General features: G+C 41.7%; 1 protein-coding gene across 2 annotated transcripts in view; it reads right to left on the bottom strand.

The window, feature by feature from the left end:
* PRCC (proline rich mitotic checkpoint control factor) overlaps positions 1 to 12,087 on the bottom strand; it is a 157,340-nt gene that overhangs the window by 103,948 nt on the left and 41,305 nt on the right. Inside the window, exon 3 of one of the 2 annotated variants that reach the window (XM_086945020.1) lies at positions 10,590 to 11,204. In XM_086945020.1, coding sequence (XP_086801146.1) covers positions 10,590 to 11,204 — 615 coding nt within the window. The remainder of the gene's footprint in view (positions 1 to 10,589; positions 11,205 to 12,087) is intronic. The other variant, XM_086945021.1, reaches the window with a different exon arrangement.

Raw genomic sequence — 12,087 nt, forward strand, 5'->3', positions numbered from 1 at the left:
ATATAGTGCTGTCAATGCAGGATAAAAGGTGGCAATGCAAAGGCTCTCCTTATCAGCTTCACTGCGATATGGGACTCGTGGTCCCAAACTCTGATGGCTGCATACTAAAGCTCTGTCTAATATACAAAATAACAATAAAAACGGCCTTTGAAAGTAAAAGTGTAACACTAGCTAGCACATTTTAATCATGAATCATATAGTCTGCCTTTAAGGGGGTAACAAAATAAACAAGGAGAGACAGATGGCAGACAGACGGGGGGAAACAAGGCACTGGAGTAGGGGATAGAGGTAGAGGGAAAGAAAGTGAGAGGCAGAGACAATGAAAGAAAGAGAGTGAGTAACCGAGAACGAGGAGGGAGAGGCCACGAGACAAGGCAGCGCTGGGAGGGGGGCTGGGCAGAAATGCGAGTCACGGCCTGGCGGCCATGAAGTGTGAAGCAGTGGGCGGGGAGGCAGGAGCAAATGGTAAGGGGAGCCTTTGAAGAGCAAGGCAGGGGGATAGAAGCGCCGGACCTCCGCTTGCACAACGTGAAACGTTCCAGTCCAAACACCAGTCTAGCACCGCGAAGGCGGAAAGATAGTAAGGAGCGCTATATGCACAATTGGACACTTTTAAGATAAACCCTTATTTAATAGTAAATGGGCAAATCCCTCTGCAAAGGTAATGCCCAGATACTATAGCTCTGTCTAATATAAAAAATAACGATAAAACGGCCTTTGAAAGTAAAAGTGTAACACTAGCTAGCACATTTTAATCATGAATCATATAGTCTGCCTTTAAGGGGGTAACAAAATAAACAAGGAGAGACAGATGGCAGACTGAGAGACGGGGGGAAACAAGGCACTGGAGTAGGGGATAGATAGAGGTAGAGGGAAAGAAAGTGAGAGGCTGAAACAATGAAAGAAATAAAGAGAGTGAGTAACCGAGATCGAGGAGGGAGAGGCCATGAGACAAGGCAGCGCTGGGAGGGGGGGCTGGGCAGAAAGGCAAGTCACGGCCTGGCGGCCGTGAAGTGTGAAGCAGTGGGCGGGAGGAAGGAGCAAATGGTAAGGGGAGCCTTTGAAGAGCAAGGCATGGGGATAGAAGCGCGTTCACAAGCACGTGCACTTCTACAAATCCGCATCGTGAACTCAGCTTTCTGGTTTGACTGCAATAGGTCTCTCTGCGAGACCTAAAAAATAAAACCAAGGAATGAAGGGAAATCCAAGAAATAAAGATTTATCATTATAACAAAATGAATGTTACAAAAGCAAATGTAGATTTAGGTCCGAGTACTTTCTAGATAAGCTTAAAGTAAATGTATTATTCGTGATTTAGCTCATTAAAACCTTTACATGATATAAGAACAGAATCAGTGATAAAAGAATAATGCTAACACATAAGGTCACTTCAGCAAATGTCTTGATTAATTCACGTTTACACTAGTTAGAGTGCTAATGCAGGAGCTCTTTGACCTTAATGCTACCTAAAAAGCTAATGCACAGTAGATAAAACTGAAGGAAAAGGTTGCATTTTAACAAAATAAAACAATGAAAGAGAGCTATTTGGTTGCTAATCGCTAAAGGACGCTTCATTAACTCTCCTTAGTTGAGAAGGACGAACACACAGTTAGGTGCTGGTTCATTGTAAGCACTGATGAAAAGGGGAAAAGCATTAGGACAGAGTTCCTGCATTTGATTGTGTGACCACTGTATTGTTGTTCCACACTGGTAGTACATTTTACCAGGCATGATATTGCTTGCGGCCTCCGACCTTGCAAGCAGTACAGCAATGTTTGGCGGCACGTATTTGCTCCTTTAGCATTAAACAGATTGCGTGAAAGCTTTCTGTGCACCGGTTGCACCATGGGGCATATGCATAATATGCGCAAGAAGGATTCGACAGACCCCTGACACAGCTGGCATGACAGTGAAGTTGGTTCTGGGACACATGGTGGCACCGCATCTTTTGTTGGTAATAGGCCATGTCTTAACCCTAAAAATCTACATTTATAGAATCCTTTGATGGTTTCGAAGAGATAGCTCGGTGGCGCGTTTGAGATGTATTGATTTATAGCAACTAGTGTCACGCTTGTGGAAGTGTTCCTGATCTTGCGCCCAGAATAAATCTTGTTTGTTTGGTCACTGAAAGATTAAAATAGTGATGTGGTTAGCGTGCTCCCCACAGCTGTTGTGAGGCCGGCTCCTCTAAAGCCTCAAGTCTCTCCTTGGTCCAGCAATTTGCTTGACTCTTATCCTGAATCTCCTTCCAGATTAATGCTTTTAGAGTATTCGGAGGGCCTATTCTAACGGATGATAAGTACTTGAGAAGGGCGCTTTGCTGTGCTAGATCTTGCTTGGGAAGCCCAAATTCTAACCGGATTTGTGAAGGTGACGTGTATTGGGGGATAACGGAATAGCAGGCAGCATATTTTACTTGGGCATTGTTTTTGAAAATAGCTAAATTAATAGCTTTGTCATTTACAATGCCAATAGTTATAACTTTTGCAAATGTGACACCTATAGCATTTCTAATGCAACATGTTTTGTATTTACGTGACTTAGATGTATTGATATTACAAATAACAATGGCTTTTAATTTTTTTAAATAATTAATACTTAAAAAATGTATTTAATTTATAGCTTAAACTTTTGTAAATAACTTTTGTGAAGAATATGTTCAGTGTATTTTATTGTGACGAAAATCCAAGAACAGAAGTGAATTATTAACATCTTTTTGTGACATTTGTAATAAAGCTTGAAACATTGAGAAAACATATTTGAACCAGTGATGCTGTGGTGGTTCTGAGTGATGCTGTGGTTGCGCTGAGTGATGCTGTGGGTGCGCTGAGTGATGCTGTGGTTGCGCTGAGTGATGCTGTGGTTGCGCTAAGTGGTGCTGTGCTTGCGCTGAGTGGTGCTGTGTTGGCGCTGTTGTGAAATAAAATCCAATCACCCTCAAGATGTAGGAATCAAAGAAAAACAGCAGGTGAGGTGGAATGGACGACATATGGGAGCCATGATGCCTAAGAAAGATATAGTCATGGCTGGGGCAAGGAAATATCATCGAGTATAAACAGTTTGAATCATAAACAGTCGTCAATGAATGAACAAATCTCAGTGTTAGAGACCCCGATGGAGTATCAGCAAGCAGCGCAGGGTGTCATGGGTCAAGTGAAGAAACGGAACACCAGGGCCCCATGCCGCAGAGAGCTAGCGGGCGTGGCTGAATTGCATATTGAAAAACATAGGGACATCTTACAGTCCAAACGTAAAGCAGCGACGTAGCGATAAAGCATGCGAGAAAGGGAAAATATACAAGGGAGGAAAGTATAAACGGTGTGCTCAGTATCGTAGTTGTCAAGCGTTCGAAGTGCATAGAGTGAGGACGCTTGTAATTAAGGATGGAGACACAAATCAAGGTGCCATGCAGAAACAGAGCTATATATATATATATATATATATATATATATATATATATATATATATATATCAATATATATATCAATAGTGAAGCTAATAAAATAGCAAAACTAACAAACAAAATGCGAGCGGAGCGAAAACCAATCGCAACCTGTAAAGAGCGCATATCAGTGGGCTTACCTCAAATGACGGTCTAAGCGTATCGGCACTTCCTGAAGTGATAGGATTTGCAATCACAAGCTCCTTATATTATGCAAGCCAAGCGCGCGAAAACCTAAATTGGAAGAGGGGCAAGGAAAAACAAGCAACAAGGGGCAATGTTTTTAGCTTGAATGTACAGCATTGGTCAAATACCTCCTTTGCATAACCTTATTCTGCCCCATGGTGCGGCTGGTGATTAAACCCATGGGTCCAGGTAAACAGGAACTCGCAGTGTAAAGCAGTGAAAATGGGCCTACACGTGAGAAGTGAGAAACTACACATGTTCAGAATGTTCTCCGCTGTGTCTTTGACAGTCAAAGTTAGTAACTGCCCAGACTTGCATTTCACACTGGGTCACTGCCCAGCAGGATTTCCAGGCTTGCAGAGGGAATATTTTTGCCGAAGTTGTTCTCAAAATACGTGCAGCCGCTCAGCTTGCAGCTACGCGTTTGGGCTGAGTACCTTAAAGTTCCGAGCTCAGGAAGGTCACGTTACTGGGCGATAAAACCACGAGTTAGCAGCTTATTAACACTAAAACAGAACCCAGGCAACTACAAGGTTCCTATGTAATTAATGCGTGGGGAGAGGGTCTCGAGACTATTTATAGCATTTTGTTTGTGTTAATCTGAGCCCAAGACTTTGTTTAAACATGTACGTGCTACTTAAATAGATTACTGGAAAAGATCGCGCTGGGAGAAGCAGGAAGTGCAGCTGCATGCCACCACTCGCTCTCTGTTAGTCTTAAGCAGGTGAAATGTATACTTATGTACATTTCATGAAGACCTTGGGTCCAAATTACATCAGCCCAAACATTCGCAAACAGGCACCTAGGCGCTAGTAACATGGCTGAACTAGGGGAGGCCTGCAAAAGAGTAAGAAGTTTCTCCAAGCGTTCTTTATCTGCAGGCTTCGAGAAACATATGATCACATACTCACTTGTAAACAACAGAACAAGGAGGGAGTGATGAGATGTGCTCTAAACACGTTTGATAAGCAATAATAGAAGTAGGGTATTCATTTTACTCTGTCACGTGCACACAGCTGACATAGCTTCAAAATAAAGCCACTGCAGCTATCAAATTGGGTACAAATGTCAAACTTCTCAAAGCATAACTTGCGACAGTATATTAGGCAACATGTTCTCTTAAGAGTGAACTGTACAGTTCTGCAAGACGGAGGGCATTGCTGTGGGGAGGGGGGAGAAGAAATGCGACACGGCCGCAGCAGGGAGCGGAGCTGGGAGAGCGGCGATGAAGCAGGGGCCTTTGAAGTGAAGCTAAGCTTCACTTCAAAGGAGTGGGAGGAGTGCACTGCCCAGTAGGATTTCCAGGCTCGCAGAGGGAATATTTTTTGACGAAGTTGTTCTCGAAATACGTGCAGCCGCTTGGCTTGCAGCTACGTGTTTGGGCTCAGTACCTTAAAGTTCCGAGCTCAGGAAGGCCACGTTACTGGGCGATAAAACCACGAGTTAGCAGCTTATTAACACTAAAACAGAACCCAGGCAACTACAAGGTTCCTATGTAATTAGTGCATGGGGAGAGGGTCTCGAGACTATTTATAGCATTTTGTTTGTGTTAATCTGAGGCCATGACTTTGTTTAAACATGTATGTGCTACTTAAATAGATTACTGGAAAAGATCGCGCTGGGAGAAGCAGGAAGTGCAGCTGCATGCCACCACTCGCTCTCTGTTCGTCTTAAGCAAGTGGGGGCGGAGCTGGGAGAGCGGCGATGAAGCAGGGGCCTTTGAAGTGAAGCTAAGCTTCACTTCAAAGGAGTGGGAGGAGTGCTGCCGGGGAACAGATGGCGATTTGATGATGTACACGCGCATTTTAGGTCAATGCGCTTGCGCATTGACCTAAAAGCGCACGGGCACACCATCAAATCGCCAGTCTAGGTAAACCTTGTTTAAGTCCCTATAGTCTTGCTCAATGCGCATGCACATTGAGAGGCGAGACCTAATGACTAAACACAAGGCTAATGGTACACAAACAGGCAGAAATGAAACAGCAATAAGCAAAGTCCCCAATGTACCTTGGCACCGTCTGGCAGGTTTCGACCTGAAAAGGACTGAACACTATGGAGAAAACCTCCGCACCACTTAAGGCTACACACAGCTCTTCTGCTGCAACCCGCTCTTCCATTGCTACTTCACACTCCCCATCAGTGGTTGTGTTGGAGCCAGAACTAGAACTGAACTTTTAACTGGGTTTCTTTTCAGTGACCAGATTTGTACACACACACTTATACCTCTGCAGTGAAAATAAATGTGGCTCAGTAACAGTTTTAACTACTTTACAAAGGGAAACAACTCTTCCAATAGTCATGAGGCTTCTTCGAAGTGATCTTACAATACTGTTCACTCCTTGCATCCTGGTTTTGGTTAATTACCATATTTATACAAATAAACATAAAATGGCATACCATAAATCATATAGGTAGATGCACAGAGTACAATACGCTATGTATTACCATTTTGAGGGAGTGTGTGCTGATCATGACCGAATAAAGGCTTTCCTCTTGTGAACCATGGCCCCTCCCTACATTCAACAACACGCATAACAGATTATGATCTGCGAGGCTGATATTGATGTGAAGTGGATAATGAGAATAGCTGTTGACTGGTGTAAAATGTTCATTCCTGTGTGCCAAATTTTGGAGTGCACAGGATATAAGAAATCTGAAGATGCTGGACTAAGGAAATCCATCTTACTGTAGTGAGATGGACATAAAATGGTAATAAAAGTTATTTTGCTGTTTGTGTCTGGTATGACCCAACTGACATAACCTAAAACATTTTAGTTCATATAATATAGATGAAGAACATTAAACCAGTTGCTTCTTGCAGTGAACTGAATTTGAATAGGTGCTCACCAATTTGTGTGGAGCCTGTGTGGGTGAGTGCATCAACAAGTTAGTGCCCTCCTTCTGCACTTCTCATCAGGTGAGAGAGATAACGAGAAGAGTGGTCACTTATCAGTTTTCAGATAAACGTAAGAGCTCAGTGATCAATATGGGGTTTGAAACTTAACTAGCGAAGGTACCAGGCAACTACATGTCTTTAGGACATATGACTACTTAATTCATGTTTTCTGGACATCCTGCAGCTTTCCCAGTAACATTGCAGGCATATTCAGAAATAATCTCTTACAATACTTCGGGAACAATGAGGGTAACATTTAGGAAATGAGGAAAAAAAGAGCATGTGAAATTTTAGACAGTGCATCAGCCCGAGATTAACACCCGGCCAGCTCTGCAGAGACTATACACATATTACCCCTGCCATGGACAAGGGGCATTTCCGGCAAGGAGCGGGACTTCATCCAGGTGCCCAATCAACTAGAGCCAATGATCTTGCAGCCATTAGTAAACGGAGGACAGGTGAGCCAACACCCCAGCGACATCATCACCCAAATCCCTGATCTTGCAGTGTCTGGGTACTGTCAGAGTATAGCTACCATTGTGGACCATGCTTCTCAACCAGCTGAGCCAAATGCAGCAAATATGACTAAAACAGAAATAAGGAAGTGAGTTGACAGCTGTGGGGCCCGGCACAACAAGAACTTAGAGGTAGGGCTATAATTAACCTATTGCACTTGCTGGCTTTTGATGGTAAGAAAGGACAGGGCCAATATCTGATACTAATGTTGAAGAACTGATCAAACCAATCAAGATCAACAAAGAATCAAGGACTATGAAGTGGTCCTTTGAATCAAATGTAGTTGACAGAGTTGTGGATCTTACTGTGTCCCTCAGGTCAAACGCCCTCTCTGTCCCCAATAACATTAACTGACTTTGCATTGCTCTATGGTTGGAACTCAGATTGACAGGGCTGTTCGTTTTAAAAAATCATGCAGCTGAGCACTAGCTAAAGCTCCAATTACTTTCCCAAAATAGGAATGAGCAATTATTGGATAAAAATTATTTGGTTCACTGAGATCTCTATTTGGCTAGATTAATCTGAAGAGACCCATGATCACAGTAGTTAAGAGGTTCTGCTAAAATGTTTTAATTGCTCTTTAAACCAAGCAGCATGGATTATGCTCTTCAAAGTTAGAGGCTCTCATCCCTCTTATCCTGCTCACCAATATGGAACACAAATTTCGTGAACAGTGAGAAAACAGACGAGAAAAAAGCAGGTGGACAAGAGTGTGAAAGAATAGAATGTAGAAATAATGGGAAGGAAATCGGAGAGCAATGACAACGAGATAAGAGAAGGATGATGAAAAGAAGAATGAATAAAGTATATAGGGAAAGGTAGAATGAAAAGGAAGCATAAAATGGGTAAAGAAATTAGTGAACAACAGGCTAAAAGAAGCATTTAACGGTTTGAAAAAGGCAGTTCCTGCCAATACATTGTAACTTTGCATACGGCTCCTTCAAACAGAAACCTACGGCAAGGCTACAATTATTTATTTTCCAAAACAAAACCACAAAGAGGGATTTTGTATTTGGAAATTTGAGAAATGCCCCCCTTGCCATGGGAGTCATCTCCCATGGCGAGGAGGGCATTTTACAGGTTTCACTGCCACTTACCACCTTCTCCTTTTCCTTGCGCAGAAAGGCAGTGAAAACTGACCTCTATGTCCACCCATCTTAATTCCGGGGGTGGACATAAAGGTTAACTACCAATAATCTTTACTCATCGGAGGGGTTTAACCATAGTGAAGTTTCGCGCCATTACACCAAAGGTCTACCTGTACATATTTGTCAAACAGGATCATTGTGATGGTGGCTGGGGTACCCTTTCTGCCAACATATAAATCCGCCCCTTGGTAATAAATAATCTAATTGAAGCCTCCTCATTTCTACAGGACAGAGGTGTCCAAGTTAAAATATTTAGCTCGGTCATAACTCAAATAATCAACAAAAAGGTGGTAGGAAGCCTTCAACCTGAGTTGCTACCATGCTATCTTTTCCATGAACATTTTTTTTTATAAAAGCTGATAGATTTTTCTGGATTCCTTCCACAGGAACATGTCCTCAGGTGAACCTACATGCATTTTCAACTAGGTCTCTCAAGTGTGTTGATACCACTCATGAATAGGTTTTTAAAAATGTTTGCGTATCCTGCAGGTGATAATTGTGGTGCAGCACAGGAAAGTAATTGAATAATGAACTTTAACTGAGTTTTAAGGCCCCTAATTTTAATTCTGTGTACCCTACAGAATTCATTTGATCTCTCAGATTGTGACATATAAAAACTGCAGAAAAATTGTGAACTTTCTTTTTAACAATATTAATAAGATTGTGATATTGGGCCATACGTATCAAGCAAATTTGCATTCGCAAACACCGGAATTCGCAGAATTTCAGCGAACGCGAATTTGCCAAATGGAATGGATTAAGGGAAATCTGGTGCAAAACAAGGAAATCGCAAAATTTGCAATTCCTTATTTTGCAATTGCATTTAAGGAATCACAAATTTAGGGATTCCTTCAATGCAATGTATGAAGCAAAATAAAAATGCAAATTGTCCTTAAGGAATCGCAAATTACCACCAACTTCAAGTTGGTGGTAATTTGCGAATTCCTTGAAAAATGCACATTTTTGCGTTTTTCAAAGTGCCATGTGACGCACATACTGCCCTTAGAGCATGTATGTGCGCCACATGTGCACCCATGCTTATTTCAGGAGTGCAACAGGGTGTCCTTTGGACACCCCTGCACCCTTAAAATTATTCTCAATTTGCGATTCTCAAATAGCGAATCGTAAATTGAGAAGAACTTCCCATTCATTTCTACGGGCCTCCTGGCCCATAGAAATGAATGGGAAAGTATTCCTTAATAGCGATTCGCAATTTGCTCATCGCAATTAAGGAATACTAAGAATTCAAGAATTCGCAAAAAAAATCCGAATTTGTACATACATCCCTATTTGCGATTCTGAAGTAGCGATTCCTAAAAAATCGCTATTTCAGAATCGCAAATCAGGATGATGATACATATGGCCCATTGTTCTTACAACACTCCGATAAGAGAATGGTCATTTAAAAGACCAAAATATACATTTTCGTGGGCCATCTGGGTGCAGAGATACAAAGCAAGACAGAGGTTCTTGCATATAAATGCAAAAAACAGCAAGTGAGAGCAGTCTTGCTACAATGACTGGTTGATCAACGTTTAACAGATTGGTCACTTGGCTGCATAATTCTTGCCCCATGTTGGAAATGGGAAGAAGGCGGAGGAGGAGGATTGGCCTGTCATTCGGGGATAGGTACTTGCTTCTGACTTTCTGCAGTCACAGCCATCACAGCTTGGATAATAAAGTTTGCAACAAATAAAATACGAGGTTTCACTACTGGTTCAACGTCTACCACACAGAAAAGTGCTAGGATAGAGACACATCAACACAGATTTTAAAAAAAACACGCCAGGGCACAGGACAGGACTCTCTCCCTCTCACGGAGGTAAAATGGGACTCGACTGAAAAACTAATTTTGTTTTGATTTTGTTCTCTCTCAGTGGAGGAGTAGGAGTAGAGGCAATTCTGCATTTTTCTCTCCAACCAATGGAGTATGTTGGACTGTTGGCCTTGGTAATAAAAGTGGAGGTTTTGACAATGAAAGTAGAAACCTTGGAAGGCAAAGCAAACAGCATAAAAAAGCAGAAACAAGTGCACACTCCCAGGCCCGTCCTGTTGCCCACTGAATCCACCAGATTCAGGCCACTGCGACAGAATTAGACCTCTTACCATATTACCAATTATCATTAACAGAAGAAATACGTGAAAGATTATTTCTTTTTTTGACAATATAAGAACTTGGTTTCTGTCTGGTTATATTCTAGGAAATGGGCTAATCATCACTTGTCTTAGAGCTTCTTTATACCCAATGATCTGGTGCACTCTTCTACCAGATTTGCAAGGCTTCTCTTAGAATTTTTCTCATCCAGCTAAACACTTTCCCGATTGTTAGCCAAGCCAGAACAATAGTATTTCATAAAACATGCAGCCACTTCATTTATACGTATACATGAAGTGCACAAACCTGATAGTAAGGAGCTCCAGATGCAGCAGGAACAGCACCAGAACCACTGTACTCTGTGTACTGGTTATAAGACTCTACTTGGAGGTCCACTCCTGGTTTGGTCTCCCAATTATCAGACGTCCCGGGTGGTGGTGGCGGTGGTGGTGTCTCTGGATCCTCTTCTGACTTGAACTCCAAAGGGTCATTGGAGGAACTATCTACCAAATGAACAGTTTCTGGCAATGAACTTTCTGTCACAATGGGGGCTGTGTACGTAAATGATTCAGTTCGGACAACAGGAGAGTCACTATTATCTGACAAAGAAAAGAAGTTGCCATGCTTCACCTCATCATCACTGTCCTCTTCCTCCTGAGTTATCTGTTTGGTAATCTGAAGGCTGGCACACTTAGCCGCAGCTTTGATTAGAGATGGTGAGAGAGTAGTATGTATTTCCGACTTGGACACAGGTTTTGGATTTGCCTTTGAGGAAGAAGCAGTCTTTATAGGGTTTTCATTTTTGTCTGCAGCTTTTTTGGTGAATGAGTATGGTAGAAGCTGGCGCTGTGAGTCTTTTCCAGACAAGTTCTTGGGTTGCGGAAGCAAAGCTGACAATCCTGATCCATCTCTGCTTATCTGCTGTTCAACAAGAAATAAATTAGACAATCACAAAGTATTTACACCCTTGCTGTCAAAACATATTGGTCACATTTGAGGTTTAGAGTCTGTTAAAATATATGCAAAAAGTCATTTGTCAATAAAGAGCACGTACAGTTCACTGTAAGACAGTTGACCAAATTTGTATCATTGCTCCTCTTTCTTTGAGCTGCCAGATGGTAGTTGTGTATACAGACATCCCAGAGCCATCTCAGATGGAGAATGCATTTTGTCCAGAAATGGGTTTTCATTACAAATAAAGATTACACCCGTCTTTCGCAGCAATCAGACATGCCATTACACAAGAGGTCCCAAAACTTACTGTTAGAATACTTTAAATATCAGATATGTGGGCAAAATTAGGCCCTCAGATTACATTTCTTGTTTCTGGTTCATATGTGTTCAACAATACAGCCTCAACATTTTCAGTAGGACTTTTGTGAGAACAGGATAAAGAAAAGTTTTTAATTTAAAAATAATGTTATCTTTTCAGTTCTATGTTTATATTCAAGACTTTAACTCTTACCCCAAAAGAAGCAGATCATTTTGTCTTAAAAATGTTAGTATGCAAGTTGTTGAAACAAAACACTCTTCTGTACAATGTTTTACAAGGCAGATGACAGCCATCCACCTCGTTTCCTAATACAGCAATAGGAAACACTCAAATTATATCTAGAAAATTCTCTATCCAATCTTTGTACAGTAGGCTACATATGTAGCTAGTTGGCCACTGTAAATTCCCCATAAATGCCATTAATATTGTATGTGATGAACAATTACTTTCTTTTGGTGCGGGTCAAAAACAAAGATTCAGAAATTATTGAGAAATTCATTTTATATAGATAAACTTAGATAAAAACATACT

Source organism: Lissotriton vulgaris, chromosome 12 (assembly GCF_964263255.1).
Source record: "Lissotriton vulgaris chromosome 12, aLisVul1.2, whole genome shotgun sequence".
NCBI lineage: Eukaryota > Metazoa > Chordata > Amphibia > Caudata > Salamandridae > Lissotriton > Lissotriton vulgaris.